Raw genomic sequence first — 18271 nt, 5'->3', positions numbered from 1 at the left:
ACAACAGGGAAGCTGTGTCTGTAAGTTCATAGTTGTGACGGTAAGTTAATGCAGTAGCCCCAGGGAAGACCGCAGGGGTTACTGCATTAACTTATAGTCATTTTAAAAAGGACTGTATATTATGGAGACAGGTGAGAGTTGCCTGTTAAAGCTGAGCAGACTTTTCCACTTAAGGAAGGAATTAAACACTTGGTTTAAACCAATATATTAAGAAATTTGGGACTCATATCTTACAGACTACTCAATCTTGCTGAAAGTTACAGATGTTTTCTCTAATTTACTAAATACTAAATAGATATTTAAAAACACTCTTGGATATCTAGACTACGTTAATCCACCTTCTCTCCAGCCCTGTATCCAATCTGCCACAGCACTTGACCATCACAGGCACATGCACGGAGGAGCACGTACACAGGCCTATGCAGATCAATTCTGTCCCAGAAAGCTGGTTTGAATTATCTAAATGCAAAAGCTATTTCCTGGTAACATTCAGTATTTTACCAAAAAAGGCCTGCCAATAATATAGTTCTCCTCAAATTTTCACTTGTCATCTCTGACATTATCTCCATAACTCACCAATTAGATTTAGCAGACATTCCCTGCAGAAGAAATTTTGGCAGAAAATGAGGATAGTTGTCTTAAGGGTCCTAAAGAAGAACTGACAGAGGTTAGAATGACAAAATAAGGACATAAGCATCTAACAAAAATGTTACATAGGTTAAAATACCAAGCTATTGTCAAACATACCACATTATGGGCATATATACCCGCAAGACAAAGGAAGAATCATTTCTATCACACAGTTTTGGGGAAGACAGCTCATTTCATAGGTCTTACTCTCCTATGTCTTCCTGCCTGATCAAAAGGGGACGTTTTAATTGAACTACAGCTCCCAGAAATCTGTCTTGCCTATAGAAATCAAGCACTGCAATTGTTATTCTCGCTTCCTCTAAGAACCTACCTTTTCCCTCTCAACAAAAGCAGTAGGAACATTGGGGAATGTTGAGGATTTTTTGTTTTGGGTATTTTCTTGTTTTATTTTCTCCTGAAACCACCTTAGAAACTGCATTTCTGCCTCTTCTGGCAAATTATTTTTAAAGGCTGTGGAAGTCTGGGCCAGCAAGGAGCTGAAAGTATTAGAGATGTCCTAAGAGCAGCTGTTTCATTGAGGGGAAGCTCCCTCGCAAGATGCCAAAGACTGCTAAGAGTGGCCTGAAGGAGCCATGGCTGAAGGACTGACGTAGCTCCCATCTGCCACTGGCTCTTCAAATTCAGAGGATATTTGCAAATCAGCTTCCAAGATGTTGCTGTAAAAAAAACATAGCTGTGGAGAAGAGTAAGTGACCAAGGAAGTGCCACTTTACAAAGATCATGCAAACTTTTATTATATTCTCTGTAACTCAATTCCACCAAAAGTTTTTCTACCTTACCTTACTCTCCCAAAACTGAAACTGTAATCAAAGTCAACAGAATTACAGAAATTGCTACTAGAAGATTTTAGAAACCTTCACAAGAATCCTAACTAGTCTTTCTCCAAAGGGTAGTTTTGCTTTCTCTTTTCCTCTGTTCTAAACATCAGACCTGTGAAAAAAGTACCTGAGCTAGCTAGGAAGGGATCATGTAGAGTTCAGACAGGTACAGCCAACTAGCACTTCTCAAAAGGAGTAAGCAGGGAAAAGGCTCTAACTTTCCTCTGTGTCCACATTCTGCTTGTTTTCTGATTTGCTTCCTTTTCTCGAAAAAAACTCTCCATTCCTCAGATAGAAAAAGTGAAGGCACACAGTTGCTTAAAAGATACTTCCCTTTGAACAAACACGTGAAGACTGAACTGAACGCCGTACTCTGTAAACTTGCATTGCTTTGCCCTATGCAATTCTTAGGGCTAACCTTGTCAAGATCTAATTTACACGAGGTTAAGCTACACAGCTTTCAGCAAGAAAGACGTTGATGAGCAAAGGTTTCTTGGAGGGTTTCAGCTAACAGTACAAACTGGCAGGACTCTTGTTATTACCAGTTCCTTTAGCTGGTATCACTTCCTTCATGCAGCCTACTGTCATCTGTCACAGAACTGCTGGGGTTGGCAGGGACCTCTGCAGACCAGCATGTCCCACCCCCCAGCTCAAACAGGTCACCTACAGCATGCTGCGCAGGACTGCGTTCAGTTGGAGTACCTCCAAGGATGGAAATGCCACGACCCCTCTGGACAACCTCTTCCAGGGGTCAGTCACCTTCACATTTTACTTATTCTGATGGAGTGACTCGGCTCTTTTCAGTCCTTTGCTCATCTCTGCCTGGGAGAAATTCTTCCTTAAGCTGTGTGGCACATCATGGCTCACATGGCATGCTCCAGTTACAGGTTCCCTTTCCACCCCTTTTGCAAAGCCTGCTAAAACATCAGAATTAGCACCATTCTTCCATATATTCTTTGATGGAAAGAAAACGAACACAAAAAAGAAACTGAGGTGCTAAGCAGAGAAGAATAAGTTTAAAAACAATGTTTCTAAAATTAAACAAAGGACTTTTTTAATTGTATAACATGATCAAATTTATCAGCAACTCTCGGTTTTACAGTGCATAGCTAGTGCAGTAGCCCTGAGCAGACTTTTTCATGTCTACTCTATAAATTATCTTTGGTTGGCTCCACCTAGACTAGCAAAATCCTTCAAAAAACAGAACAAAAGTTAGACTTTGATACTCAAGAGCTTTCTTCTCTAGGGTTTATTCTTGGGTTTTCAATTTTCCCATCATCACTGGCACTTCAGAAGTTAGGTGAAAACCGCTCTTTCCCCTTGAACAGGAATTTCTACCAATCACTTCCCCCAGCATACAGGAAAGGCGTAGTATCATCTTTTCCCCTAGTTTGCAGAGTGCAGATATACCCACCTTACGCACACAAGACTTCTGGGGGAAAACAGCAGTAATTTTCCATAGCATTTGCTTTTCATCTTCTCTTGCCTGCAACAGAACTTTTAAAACAGCGGAGTACAAAGACTCCCTCCCACCTGGTTACAGCTGGCGGGCATGCCCAGATACCACCTGTTACTTACTAAAGCAGCAAGGCAATTTCCAAATTCTGAATATGTGGTGGCAGGTAAAGTACACAAACAGTTCTGTACGTACAGCACATGCATCATTCCTGCTTTAACTTTGCTTGCCATATTTCTGTGTATATACAACTTCTATTAAGATTTTCAGAAACATTCTTCCTAAGTATTAAAGGAAATTTTAATTTTTTTATAATTATATAATTTGTAATTCATGACTCACTGGTTTTCAGCTCTTTAGTTTTCCCTTTCCCTGCTGTCTCTTCTAGTTTCTTCTAGTGTTGATAACAGCAGCAATTTAGGCCTTCAACTTTTTAGCCATTATTTTCTTGCCTCTATTATTGTGATCCGATCTAATGGTTTCTTTAGCACAGCATTTTTTGAAAACTACAGTTCCTAAAAGTTACATATTTATCCTTTCCAAAATTAGCCTCTATAATAGCTTAGAAAGTGCTTGCTTCTCTTTATTTTATCCAAGAGATTCCTAAGGGGATTTTAGCAGCTGTGGGTGCCTTAGAAAAATCAATTAAAATGTATCATATTATCCTAAATGATTAAAACAAAAAGTTTTCAGCCTCAGAGGGAAAGAAACAAATAACTTTGAATACAACCAAAAATCAGGAGGAAGCTGGACCTTTCTCATGGCTGATTAGAGAGAAAAGTAAAGACCAGCTATTCAGCATTGAAGGTTTGACATTTAGCCAGCACTACAACTATATGAATCCAGGGAACTTGTAAATAAAAAGAAAAGAAAAAGGAGGCATCTAGTAAATTGAGGTATCTACAGGTTGGGTTGCTATAAGCAAGTTTGTGGGCTTGTAATCATCACCCTAAACTTAAGTGCTCAAGCTCTTATAAAGCGGAATTGCAAGCATGTATTACTTTGAAATCTTATCCTTCATCCCACAAACTCCATGAAAATCTTAACACTGAATGCAAGTAGTAGTACACTTGGATAGATAATATTTGATTTTCCCAGATTTTTGTTTTTCCCAGATACTTTTTTTTTAAAAAAAAATAAAAATTTGAACAGGTGAGCCCTGCATGTAAGGGTGACTTCTAACCCAAAGATACAAACTCATTACCAACAGTATTAACATACAGAAGCAATAACCCCATAAGAGTATGTATATCACACAAGCAGCATATGAATAGCTAGATGCAAGTTCAAGTCCACAAAAATTCACTAATTTACAGATGTAAATTATCTAAACTCAGATTGATAAAAAAAAAATGAAATGCCATTTAAAATGAAGTTTAGGGCCTAATTTGTGAAATTAATTTTATTTTTGAAACATGTCCAATTACAAATAAATAATTCATACAATATAACTGAATTATGATATACAATGTTCAGGCAGTTCATAGTAACAACCAAGTTCACACTGGAAATGAGTTTACATTAAATAACCAATTACAATAATATACAACTGGTCATTCAGTTAACTTTTCAGCCTCGTCCAAAGTGTATGTTATTTGAAGATAATTGTTCCTCTTACCAGTAAAGACATAGATGTACACAATTTTATAACAAGTCCAAAGGAGTTACTACATCACGTTAATAAAAATGCTGCATCACATAACCTAAATGCAATTTTAGTAAAGATTAAAAATTTGGGAATTTTAGCAGGATAAAGATTATTGCAAAGGAGTCACGTCCTATAGCAATTTCTGCACAAATTTACAAGCTTTATAGGATTTTTTAATGTATAGTTTCAACTCTATACATTTCTCTGCATCCTATCTATAAAATCAGTAACATGTAGGTATGTATTACGTTCTTAGTCTCAATTGCACATTGTTTTTCACTTTCATTTCAGCAAAATATTTTACTGCTGAGAAGATACAGCTTCCCATTGAGGTACAGTCTTTCTTCTGTACATAATCTGCAGTAGTAGCAGCATCAGTAAACTTGCAGGGTCGCTCTGGCTTGTAATTTTTTATCTCCTAACATATTCCAGAAACATTATTCTCTGCAAGGAACACTTATGACATCTAGATTAAAGTTAGTCTAAATCCTGGAATATTTTTTAAAATAATCGTAAGAATTAAAAAGAGATTCAGTGCATCCTTGGAATTTCTAGGTCAGTCAGTTGTTTTTTATAATGGAATATATTATACTGCTATGCAGATTTGCACAACAGAATAAGTAGCTACAATTCCCAATGATTCAAAATCCTGAGAAGTCATATTTAAAAATGTTTTGTCAAAAAGCACCCCTCCCCCCCTTTAGTGCCCTTCAGGTACAGTACATACTCAACTCTTACACTTGGAAGAACTGTTTAAAAGTTGCAGCTACCAAATGATGCGAGACTGCTACCTCTAACCATGCACTTGTCATGATTTACTACACAGCTGTCCACAGCATTTAGGACATGTGAAAAACATTCCATCAGGCTTTTTTGTTCTTGTTACACTGGAGATGGGAAGACAAAAACCAAAGATAATGGGCAAATTCCTGGCTGTCATGTCGTGCATCCCTGCAGGTACCACCAGGGTTTCAATAAACTCCCCTGAAGCAGTCTTTCTGCTCAACAAGGCAAGCGCACGATGTGAGAACATGGTGCCAAAGGAACAAACGGGCAGAACAGCCTACAGGACTGAAGCTGCCAGGGCAACAAAGCCTCGTATTGCAACAGCAACTGCGTTATGTTTCCCACTAGAGCTCTGGTCAATGAGTGCAATCTTTTATCCTCTGAGAAGCATGGATATCCACTGACAAGTGTCCTCAATAGGACCTGAAAGTACTCAAGAATCTTGCAGGACTAAATTCCATGTTCTGTTATAATTTGAGAGAAATAGATACTTACCAAAATTTTAAGTTCATACACATACACACACACACTGTAAAGGCCTTTTTTATCTTCAATGTTGAGGTTAGAATTATTAAACTTGCTTTCTTTTGATATACTGTAGAAGAAATAAGTGTCCAAATGATCTGCTGTCTAAAGGAGGAACTATATCCAATCAATTTTAAATACATAAAAAATTGGACAAATAAAAAAAAAATCAAATGCACAGTTAGTCTGTAATCCAATCTTGAAATTGGTTTAGAAGGAAAAATATTTCCAAACCATTTTAAAGTACCTATGCAATTTATCCAAAAGTGCATCTAAATTCTTAGCAGAATAAAATAATTTCAGATTCCTTCTGAATTAGAAGGCAATTTACTTTAAATCTGCTGCACAATGCACTAAGTGATATACGTAGCACTTCAACAATTTATTAATTTTCATCAAAATCACAACAAATTAACAATGCACATCCTGTGCTGAATGTAAACCATTTATGAAAACTGATGGAATGCAGATACATATTTAAATATTATTAATGTCTAGTATACTGTGTGACATTTCCCTACAGACTGGGCAGTTTCCACATACTGATTCTTCAGTCATTTTCCAATATTAGTTTTCTCTCTACTTGTCAAAAGTTTATATTCATGTTCTAAAAATTTGAAGGCATTAATCTCATACAAATGTGGTTCTGATTTCTTTTGTTTGCATTGCACTGACAAATTAAACCTAAGTTCACCAAACAATAATAGTTTTTTTCCAGACAGCAGCAGAGGAAATCCATGAACAGTAGGTGTAATGTAAAAGATAGCAAAAACCTTCTCATCTTAGCAAAACTAAATACAGGGAACCTACTTGACAAATTTAATCTCCAGAAGAACTGCTTTCTATAATTGATCAAATAATTTAAATACTATTTCAGAATTTTTATTTTAATGAGAATTTCCTTATCAAATAATTTTCCAAAAATCCCTTGTCAAAACTTCACAAACACTAACAGCAGCAATTCCCTCCTGCAAACAAAGCTTCTGCTGTTTAGAATTGCTCTATGTTACCATGGCATAGCGTTAAGACCTTGATTCTTAGTACTACAGGTAAATATAATGATCATACATATATGATCAGAGGGCTGGAGCACCTGCCCTAGGAGGAGCGACTGCGAGAGCTGGGCCTCTTCAGCCTGGGGAAGAGAAGACTGAGGGGGGATCTTATCAATGTGTACAAGTACCTGAAGGGAGGGTGTCAGGGGGACGGGGACAAACTCTTTTCAGTTGTCCCATGTGACAGGACAAGAGGCAATGGGCAGAAATTGAAGCACAGGCAGTTCCGCCTGACCGTGAGGGGGAATTTCTTCACTGTGAGAGTGACGGAGCCCTGGCACAGGTTGCCCAGAGAGGTTGTGGAGTCTCCTTCTCTGGAGATCTTCAAGGCCGCCTGGATGCAACCCTGTCTAACATGCTCTATGTGACCCTGCTGAGCAGGGAGGTTGGACGAGATGATCTCCAGAGGTCCCTTCCAACCTTACTGATTCTATGATAATGCACATGACAGCGTATCTCCAAATTAAATACACTGTTTGCATATTTACTCCAGCAAAGTTTACTGATGTATGCCTTTTCACATTCTCATGTAACCTTGATTAAAATATTCTTTCTGTATATGTTTTGAAAATAAACTTAATATCCAAAATGTATCTAAAGGTTCTCATTTAAGACCTGAAGAGGCCCTTCAGGTCTTCAGGTCTTCCACAACTCTTAAAACAATATTCACATATCTATGGTAAAACAGAAGTCAAGACTCCCTCCCAAAGAAAGAAATTTGAGTGTAACAAATAACCAAGTAACATAAGTATGATTGGTTGACAAAAAATTCAAATACATTTTTAAAGCAAAAAAAATGTTCAACAAAATAACACAAAAGAGGGAGATTTTTAATGGCACAAACAGCAGCTAGGCACTGTGCAAGCTAAGAACATAACTGTCATTATGACTTTAAAAATCTCCTCCAAAGCATTTGGGTTGCAGCTAGAACAGGATTCTTATCACAGTTTTAGAAACAATAAAAGAACAAACCAGCATGCTGTCTAAATCTGATGAAAAAGAGAGAAAATTTGTTACAGTCTCTCTGCTAAAAAAGACATTGCCAAACAATGTTAAGCGAACTTAATTCCAAGATTTCTTATTTGCTCTGAATAAATCGACTATTGTATGAAATGGTCTTAAGATACTTCAAAAAACAATGTCTGTATTCTGCATTCCAAGGTGTAACTTTTGCTGTGTTAATAACATCGTCTGTATTAATTAAGCTTTAACTAACACCTAGAAGAGTACTTGCCTTTATGCGGAGCTGTGCCTTGACCAGATTTCAGATAAAAATAAGAACAACCATTAGGCACGTATTAAAGGTGTATTACACAAACTGGAATGTCATAAATTTTCTTCCCTCAATTTTACACAGAACAATGGCACAGCAGCAAATAACCCAGTCCTCTGTTCAGCAGTGATCAAATTTATAAGCATTTTCAGTTTACATAACATCACAACATCCATACCTTCATATATTTAAATAATTAGGTAAAAAGGCCCCCAGTATAACCATTTTTTTCTATAGCCAAGTTCTCTGTATATACATCCAAACTTTAAAGATACAAACAAAACATTATACAGGATTTATAAATGTTTAAAAACTTGAGGCTTCAAAATCATGGTTTCCCAAAAAGACTTAGGAAAACCCATAGACTGACAAGGTAGCTGAAAAAACTAGAAAAAAAGGAGACAGACACAAGTTTGCTGCCGTAACATTTTACTAAACTTGTCAGTCATAATGGTGGTGTTATCAGAAGTAACAGTTTAAGCTGCAAATGAGGAATGGTGGTTTTCTGTGTGGATCTCAAGTGTTGAGACAGGTGATTCAAGTATTTCCTATTTGATCCAAGCTCACTGTAGCAAAGTGGTGCAGAAAAAGAATTATTTTACATTTTTTCCATACATTCGGTCAATGTCCGCCTGATAGTATGCTGTAAGCTCTTTGCGTTTTAGTTTGAATGCATCTGTCACTAGACCAGTCTCAGGGGTCCAAGGATCAGGGCTCAAACGAATTTTAACTGGTATTTCAAATTTCTCCAGATTAGCTGTAAAAACAAACATTTTTAATAAAAGATTTAAAATGTAATATTTTTTCATAAATAACCATAAAGAGGAGGAACTATTCTCTCACACAGAAAGGTACATGATGTGAACAAAGAAGTGCTCCTTAAACACCCCCCATGCACACGCAGTTTGCTCCAAAAACCTCAGTGTGGCTGCAAGCAGAAACACAGAATTTATCAGCAACTACTCTCCAGTTTCCACAGAAACACTGAAATAAGCACCAGATGTTTGGGTATTTGTGCTGCTCCCCAACATTAAAAATGCCTCAGTGTGTAGAGATGACTTCCTCAGAATATGAGTTGTCATGTTAGTGTTGCAATATTCATCTTCTGAAGATAATAGAAAGTCATTAATATCCCTACTATCTATGCTGCAAAAACATTTTTTGCATTTTTTTCCCTGTTAGTCCTAAAAAGTTCAAGAATAGAAAGTTCATATAGTATCCATTTCCCTTACTGAAATGACCCATAGGTCCACATGTTATACATTTAGCACAGAACAGTATTTAATTGCAAGAGTTTCTGCTACAGTTTCAGACATAATAGAAGAAAAATAACTCTTAAGAAAATTAATCATCAGATGGTCTAAATTAGAGAAAAAGTCTATTTTCAGATTAAATGCAAAAAATTTCCACAGATTGATAATTATACTTTGCAATGTGACATGTTTGGATTTCTTCCTGCTTATCTTATTCCCCTTGACACTACATCAATTCCACTCAAAATGGTTATATTCACCTTTTCTCGAGCAATTTTAAGACTGTGATTCCACTTCAAAGTGTGAAAAATCATTTAATTTAGTTATACAAAGTTACTCAGCTAATGAATATTTAGGGCTGAGGCCTTAGGTCCATGTTTCAGTTGCACGGTCATAAGTTTGGCAAGTTTCCCCATCCACTCACCCTTGACCCTGTGCCACATCTCCCCCATGCCAGTGCAACTGTTTGTGAGACTGCTTTAAAACCCGTAATATCAGGTTTTTCCAAAAAGATCATTTTGGTGGTTTGGTTTATAGTGTAGAAAATATACAAAGAATTACTTCAGCAAAAGCTCAGTGCTGATAAACAAAGCAAGTTTTATAGCAGGATAAATGTAAAATCAAACTACACCTTAATGCACTGGTCTACTTTGTAACAGTGAATGAGGCCATGTCACAGAAAGAGCAATCACAGATAAAGCTCCTTTCCCACTCACCAACAGTTTGCTGCTACAATGATGTCCTCCATAGAGAGGAAGATGGTGCAAATACAATAGCATTTATGGCCTTGCAAAAGCAAGATTAAGGATTTGTCAGCATGGACACATTATGAAAGAAGCTAAAGAGCAAGTTTTAACATGGTACCTACTCCGTACTAACTTCCTCTGAGGATGTTTGCTCACACTAGTAACAGCTTCTTAAATTGTACAAAGGTAATCTTAATGAAAAAGAAATTAGTCCTACTTGGAAAATCATCATAAGGAACAACTGTTCCAGAGGCCATTGTTTATAGGTAAGTTTAATTTAAAGCTATGTCCTCATTTTTAACTAATTTTTTTTTTCCCTCATGCACAGTTCTAATTCGCTTCAGATAGCATCTGGAAAATAACATGACATGCACAAAGAAATTAACAGACAGCTTTGCACAGCAAACCTCTTTTAGGTATGTGCCAAACACACGCAACTCTACCAGCAAAAGGGACTCCCAATTGTTAGTTGAACCATCAAATCACTTTTTTGTGTGTGCACACACACAGTGAAGTAAAATGGACTAGTGATGTGTGGCAAAAAAAAATATCTGCCAGTGTTAGGGTAAGAACACACTCCTTGTAAGAGTATGTTCCAGTAACAGAAGTCTGCAAACACACTAACCAAGGAGTTTAAGATATTCACAGGTAACCTGGAGAAGTGCTGAGACAAGACAAAGACTGTTAGAAGTATAAAATTATGTAGGGTAGTAAAGATGAGAATAAATTATGAAGAGCTGCATAAGGACCTTCTGATATTGAGCTACTGCAAAATAAAACACCAGAACATATTCAATGCAGACAAATGTAAAAGAGAATGAATATAACAAAATAAATAAATAAATAAATAAATATCCACAATGACCATTCAAGAAACATCTTGTGGTCATAACTGACAGCAATATGAAAAAAAGCTCAGCGCTTAGTAATGGTCAAAAGCAAAAAACAAGGCAGAAATTACTACAAAAAAATGCCACTGTGTAATTCTGCACTAGAATAGCTAAACAGACTATGACCAACTAACCTGAAAAACAAAACAACTGAGGTGGAAGTAAACAGACACTGAAAAAAAATCATGACTGCCACTGTGACTGTTCACTGTCCCTTCCAATACAAGAACTCATGAGAATCAACTTTAACAGGCAGCAGGATTAAAACAAACAAGACTCATTTCTTTATGTTACCACAGTTGAGCTGTGCAAGTCTCTCACAAGATGCTATGGTAACTGATACACATCTAGATAACTTTAAAATATGACTAGCACAGTTAATAGAAGAAAAAGTCTACCACAAATTAAGTGTGAAGACACTACTTTCAGCTTAGGAAGCCCGTAAGATACCAGTCACTGGAGGCTAGGAGTGCTGTATCGCAGGCTTGTTTCAACGGCCTATGCAAAGGTACATAGCACGTGCACAGCACCCATGGCATCCTCAGGTTACTGGCAGATACATCATGGATCTAGACATGACCCAGATTCCTCCAGCCCAGAAGCTGGAGGCCAAGAAGATACTACAGGAAATCTTAAAGAACACCAGAAACTTGGTTTTTAGGGACCTGAACTGAGCTGAGTATGTTTGCCCTTTTCTTACAATTTTCCCTCAATTAGTGGCCGCAGTGCAGGGGGCAGAGGATTTTAAAGGCTATGTGGGCCAAAAGGGCTGACCCTGTGCTCTGATCCACATGTTTTTGTTTTTTTATAAGAAAAATCACTTCATATATATTCTGTGAATGCATAATGAAATAGATACTCCTAAGGGTATATTTTAGAGCATATCCTTATTTGTTTCATACACATTACTCTCCACAAGGCAAATATTAACTACCAGGCTACTCACCTGCCATGGCAGCCTCAGCTAGCACCTTCAGTACCTCTTTTTCCATCTCAGGACTGTTACAGATCTCTTCCCAGGTTCCTTTAAATCCTTTCTTTCGAGCTAGTTCTGCAAGCTCCTTTTGATTTGGCACAACAAATCCAATGACATAAGAATGGAAACTGAGAAGTATAATATACTTTAGTATGAATTTTGTAAAGTTAACAAGACCTCAGAAATAACATTTGAAATTGGAGGGTATGCATTTCATACAGAGGTATTGCTCTTTAGCAGCTGGCTTTTGTTCACCTGATAAATCTCTCCAAAATCTCTCAGAGAAATTACTTTTGCCTGCTTAAAAGTAGAAAGAGAAGTTACTTACCTTAAAACAACTGGTTTGCTTCAAGGTGTGCTGTCCATATGCATATTCCACTGTGCCTCATGCTCAAAGCTTTGGGGAAGCAGTACCCATACGATGTCAATTCGCCCTGCCTCTCCTCATGTTTTGCATCCTCATTGGTATGAAGACTGGTGTGCGGCTTCCCTACCTCAGTTTCCTCTCAACTGCAGAATTCAGTTACTGTAGAGGAGTAGAGGACTGCAGTGAAGAGGTGTTGGACAGCACGTTGTGGAATGAGCATATGTACAACACATCTTAAAGAACATCCATTTCCGTAAGGTAAACAACTTCTCTTTCTCCTTCAAGTGATTGTCCATATGCTCATTCAACTGTTGGCAATCTTTTTCTGATATGCCAGAACATATGAAGGTGTGATCTCAAAGCCATCGTAAAACCCTGAAGCATAATTCACCCTGAAACAAATATTCAAAATTTGGGAGATGGTATAAAGTTTAGGAGAAACGTGAACAGAACCTCACATGGAAGCTCTACACATACTAACAACACAGATCACAGAATGAGTGCTGAAAGGGATCTCAGATGATAACCTAATTCATTTACCTGCCCTGAAGCTGGATTTACTATATCTAACAGGTGTTTTTCTGATGTTGTTAAACATCAGACAAAGGATAACGCCGATGCTTTGTTACTCTTACCACTGAGTGGCTGTTCCTCACGGCTGTCCTCACGCTTCCTTTCTGCAATTTAAGTCAGTTGAATTTTCATATAGCTAATAATCAGAGGGTGACGAAGATTATTTTCACTTATTCTTTAAGGTTTCCAATATGATTTTAAAATACTAACTCCAGATACTCCCTAGGTTACTAACACTGAAATTTTTCTCTTTGTCATCTCTTAATTGTAACAGTCATCTGACAGCATCTTTTTGGTGAAGACTGCCAAAAGCCCATTACAAATACAGGCTTCTTTCACATCACCTGTTCACAAGCTTGGCCACTTGTCTAACTCCAAACCTTTCCTGGCCTTCCTCTTATTATTAATCCACTTACAGCAAGACGTCATATTAGCCTTAATATTGCTTACTACTTGCACCTCATCTTCTGTCTTTGCTTCTCTGATTTTTCTACAAACTCATGCTATATTCTGAAATGAATCCTTGCAACGTGGCCTCACGTCTACTCCATATATCTTTCTTGGATATGTATTAAGGCATCCAGACTCTCCTTCTCCATACTTCTTGCTATACTGCCTTGGGCTTTTTGTTGTTTTTTTATTTTAATACATTTCTGTTAAGTCTGGTCCTTATCAACTCTTCGTGAGCTTCCTGCTTCAAACTTCCTTGGTTTTTGCCCTATGTTTGCTCATTCCCGAAGTAACCAAACTCAGTTTCCTGAGGTGATGCTTGAGACCATGTAAGCGTATCTTGGATAGGGCGAATACTAGCAATGTTGTGGGATCCTCCTTTGAAAAGAGATCTAATTATGAATCCTTTTCAGCAAACATTTTCATCTTTATCTCACCAAGCACTTTGTCTGAAGCGGTCAATGAATAAAACTTCTGAAGTAGTGATGTTGCACACACACTTTTGCTTTCCTGCTTCTATGTTCAGCAGAGCTCTGCACCCCAAGATCTAAGGTCAAGTCACAGTTTTAACCTACTAGTAAAAGAGCAGTCTGCCCTCCTTGTGCTTTTGTTTGTGGGAGGTAAAACACCTAACATCTACAAATGAAGTACCCCTCCTGTGTATGAGATTCACTCAGGCAAAGTATAAGGAGAGACAGGATACAAGAAAGGTCATAGGCACTGCTAACCAAAAGTCTCTGAGCTCACATTGCTGAGGTAAATATATACCCACAATGAAACGTGCATATGGACAATCATTCAGAGAATCTGTATTACACAGTTACTTGTACTGCATTATACACAGGAAAGTATTAAAGAAGAAATAAAGCAACTGCAGAGAAACAATCATTAATGTACTTGGACTCTGTTTTTATACTACCTTTAAAAATTGCTCATAGGTTTTCATATTTTTAAATAATACATGAGAAATATGACCATCAGAGTCCAGTACCTATCTGAGGAGCGAATTCTAGTATGCAAAAAGTCTTTCTGAATATTGGAATAATACCATTACACTTCTAAGACAACAAGACAAACTTGGCCAGGGCACTGTGTATATACCTGGTTGTATACATAGGACAAATCCTGCTCTGCTGGGTCCCCCTTCCACATTTTTTGATCACATACTAGAGAAAAAAATCCCACACAGTTATAACTCATTTTAAAGGTAGAATAAGTCAAAGAATAAATATAGCTTTTAAAAGTTTCCACAATGAAGAACACCTATCTGTCCTAATTTCTACTGCAAGATGATCAGAAGACTCTTTCCTCCCTTCATGTCTTCAGGCACTCAGCATATTATATACAGTACAAGTTAGCAGGATATCTGCAGCAACATGGAACCAGATTAGGCCACAAATCCATTATTCTGGTTTTCGAGAAGGAGCTTTGTAATCAGAAAGAAGTAGCTGACTTATTTTACCTTTTCAAGCTCTAAGCAGGCATATACTCCAAATATGTGGAATTGATTGTGCAAGTACTATAACAGAACTTTTTTTATTTATCTATATTATATATGTGTGTGTACAGATACATAAAAATGTATATATTTAAATCCTTTGTAAATGTTAAAGACATGTAACTCAAAGAATAACATTTAAAAAGTTTTTCTGCAGAGTAAAGCCATTAACAGAGCTCTTGCTTACTCACTCTGCATGCATACCCAGCTCTTGAAGAGCCAAATCATTTTCCTAGTTATGTTGAGAAGTGTATCAAAAAATAATAGCAGTACATTTCTGCTGCTCTGATCGTATGACACAGTAAAGAGGTCAATAAAGAAGCTACCATTAGCAAAAAACATGTTTCTAGTATACTGTAAATCTTATGTTGATATAGCAAGATTAACAAAAACTTGATGGTATAATGAGAATTTTAATGCTAAAACAGCAGAAACCACCATTTGGAGCAACTTCTCTCTCCATTGCCTATACAGGATACTCAGAACAGATACGTAACTTCAGACACAAGGAGACAACTATCACTTAAAGGGGCAAAAACAAAATTAAAAACAAATACAATGACAGTGTTCAGTGCATCTTCTGAAACTGTCAAAACTGTATACTTGCATGAGGACTACTGACAATTAAGATAAAACACAGAGAACCAGGTGAAAAAAAAAAAGTTAATTTTCTACTTATTACTACTCTGGGCCTTCTTTAAAGTTATTAAATAGGTGGGTTTTTGGCTACATTGTGAATCAGAACATTTCTGATCATTTGGAAGCTACAAAATGGCTTTCTAAACATTGTAATGACAGCATGAAACCAAGAATATCTGAAATATATTTCTACATTAAACTATTGTTACATATATCTTACACATAGCAAGGTAGGAAATTCTAGAAATAAAAACTTAAGATATGTTTGAGCCCTTGTATATCTCATATAGTATTATAGTCAGGAAATTGTAAGGACATTTGATTGCTGTTTATTAATTGTGTGTTCACATACTATTTACATAGTGTTTTATCTCAAGTTTCAATGCTTCTGCTGGTGTTCTGCAGGGGCTAGAAAAGAAAAATATTCTTAATATACAACCCAGCTTCTGGGCTGTTGGAAAATCTTAGTTTTTTTTTTCCCTTCCTCAAAAGTGCAGAAGTACTTCCTCAGAAGAGCAGACCATAGTTAAAAATGGCAAGGAACAAGGTGTGCTAACACTTCTAAAGGTAGTATCATTCCTAAAGTGCTTGAGGGATGTCTTTATGAACACAATCAAAGATCAAATGTTCTTCAGATAGGGAAAAAAGGAATGAAAGAGATTCATTCTGAGCATTTTCTAAAAAACGAAGGAAAAACTGGGAAGGAAAAATAACTGGGAAGGAAAAATAAAAACATAGATTGTAGTTTTTCCCTTGATATAAAAAGTTATTTCACTATAAATAATTTGTCAACTGGTAAAAAACATCCCACATTAAGCAGCAAAATATTTTGTTTATTAGTTCAGTAGGACAGACAAAAGAATACAGCAATATCAAAATATCAGCTGCCTTACCTGCTTGCATATGCACAAATATTATCTACCAGTGGAATATTCTTCAAAGCTGCTTCTACTTTGCCAAGAGAAACATATTCTCCTGCCTGGAGTTTTACAAGGTCTTTTTTACGATCTATTGACAAAAAAAGATTTATATGTTAGTTACAGAACAGAAAAGCTAGAGACATTGACTTCATCCTTTTCTGAAATGTATGTATAATTGCCAAAATCCATGTAAGCTGGATTGTGAATGCATCAAGCATATTTAATATCATATTCCAAAATCAATCCGTCCCTTACCTAACATGATCCACATTTTAATTATATGTATTTTCTGCCTTTAAAAATGCATCTTCTATATGATAGTACTAGTATATCAATGGAATGTAGCTAGAATTATGTAAAAGCCAGTGTTCAGCTAGAAACATACATTTTGTGCTGTTTAGTTCAGATACTTAAGGCAGGAGACACAGCATCTGGTGACATTTTATTATTTATTCTTATGTTTAAATAGGGTTTTAAGAGCAACTGTTCATCCATTACTTGAAACAGTCAAATTTGAAAATTAAGCCTGAATTACTTGAACTTATTGCTTTTTGGGGGCTATGTACAAACACAACCACAGGGCCTTATCCATCCAGCAGCTGGATTACTTCTCCCTTGGCTCTAACACCTGTATGCTTCTTTGTGCAATCACATAAGGTGGTTTTGTAGCTGTCTTAACCATTCAACCAGCACAAGGCAGCTGCAATAGGCCCTAAGATCTGGCCCATAAAATAAAACAAGCAAGCTCAGTACTCACAACTCTAGTTGCAGATCTATTTTCAAAAATAATGAGCACCCTGAATCACCCACAGAGTTCAAAAAAGGCACATGGTTAGGACACTTCTTTTTGTGCCTACAGATGTCAAACTATTAGGAGCGTAACATTGGCTCTTAATATAAATTATAAAATCAAATACAGTTTATCTAGCTCAAGTCAGCCTACATTTCTTAACTCTATAATTATTACTCAGTCTCACTATCAGAGCTGAGTCAATATTAAGACTGTCTWAAAAGAAAGTAATTAAAGGAATTATTTTAAAAAGCAACTTTGAAAAACACACAATTGAGATTACATTGTTAAGTTATCAGAATTTTCTTGGGAAGACATATGGCAGAGCTTTCAACTGCATGCCAGCATATGCAGAGCTGTGGTTACTGACACTAGCAGGTCAGGAAAATGTGGGTGTGTGTGTATATTTTAAAATACAAAAAAATAAATACACACACACATATTTTTACCTGAATTTGCCACAACTCACCAATAATTTTTAGACATCCATCTTGATGAAACTCTCCAATGTCTCCAGTATGGAGCCATCTCTGTCCATTCTCATCAACAATGAAATCTTTTCTGGTTCGTTCTTCATTTTTATAATACCCTACAGTCACGTTTTGCCCTCCAATAAGAATCTCACCTCTAGGATATGGTTTATCAGTGTTGTAATAGCCACCTAAAATACAGGTTTTATTAAGTTAATAAGAACAAAAATGTATTTCAAAGCCAAAATTTGTGTTATTTGTATTATTTAAATATAAAAATCAACCACTTTAGTAAATCTTTTGCCAAAGGTACCACTTGAAAACACTACATAAATATTTTGATAAGAGCAAAGACAGATCCAGTCCCTTTCAGCATATGAATATAGATTTAACATGTGTGTTTACTAGTACTGAATTTCTTTCTCTCTCGTGCACACACACACAGATGTGTGCACATCTGTGCAATCTCTCTACCAGGATTAACATG

The 18271-nt window shown here is 36.6% G+C and overlaps 1 protein-coding gene across 2 annotated transcripts in view; it reads right to left on the bottom strand.

Moving 5' to 3' along the window:
- Nucleotides 1-6247: 6247 nt before the first annotated feature.
- The window catches only part of ACSL3 (acyl-CoA synthetase long chain family member 3), a 39000-nt gene continuing 26976 nt past the window's right edge, over nucleotides 6248-18271 (bottom strand). Inside the window, exons 12-15 of one of the 2 annotated variants that reach the window (XM_085298569.1) lie at nucleotides 17784-17975; nucleotides 16498-16612; nucleotides 12048-12205; nucleotides 6248-8969 (exon numbers count right to left, since the gene is read on the bottom strand). In XM_085298569.1, the coding sequence (XP_085154695.1) occupies nucleotides 8806-8969; nucleotides 12048-12205; nucleotides 16498-16612; nucleotides 17784-17975 (629 nt within the window). In that variant the 3' untranslated portion in view covers nucleotides 6248-8805. Of the gene's footprint in view, nucleotides 8970-12047; nucleotides 12206-12405; nucleotides 12604-16497; nucleotides 16613-17783; nucleotides 17976-18271 lie in introns of those variants that run through there. The other variant, XR_014895014.1, reaches the window with a different exon arrangement.

Source organism: Rhea americana, unplaced genomic scaffold (assembly GCF_003343005.1).
Source record: "Rhea americana isolate MKP2758 unplaced genomic scaffold, rheAme1 scaffold_14, whole genome shotgun sequence".
In the NCBI taxonomy this organism is placed as follows: domain Eukaryota; kingdom Metazoa; phylum Chordata; class Aves; order Rheiformes; family Rheidae; genus Rhea; species Rhea americana.
Note: the sequence above shows the minus strand (reverse complement) of the source record. Positions and strands in the feature narration are given on the sequence as shown.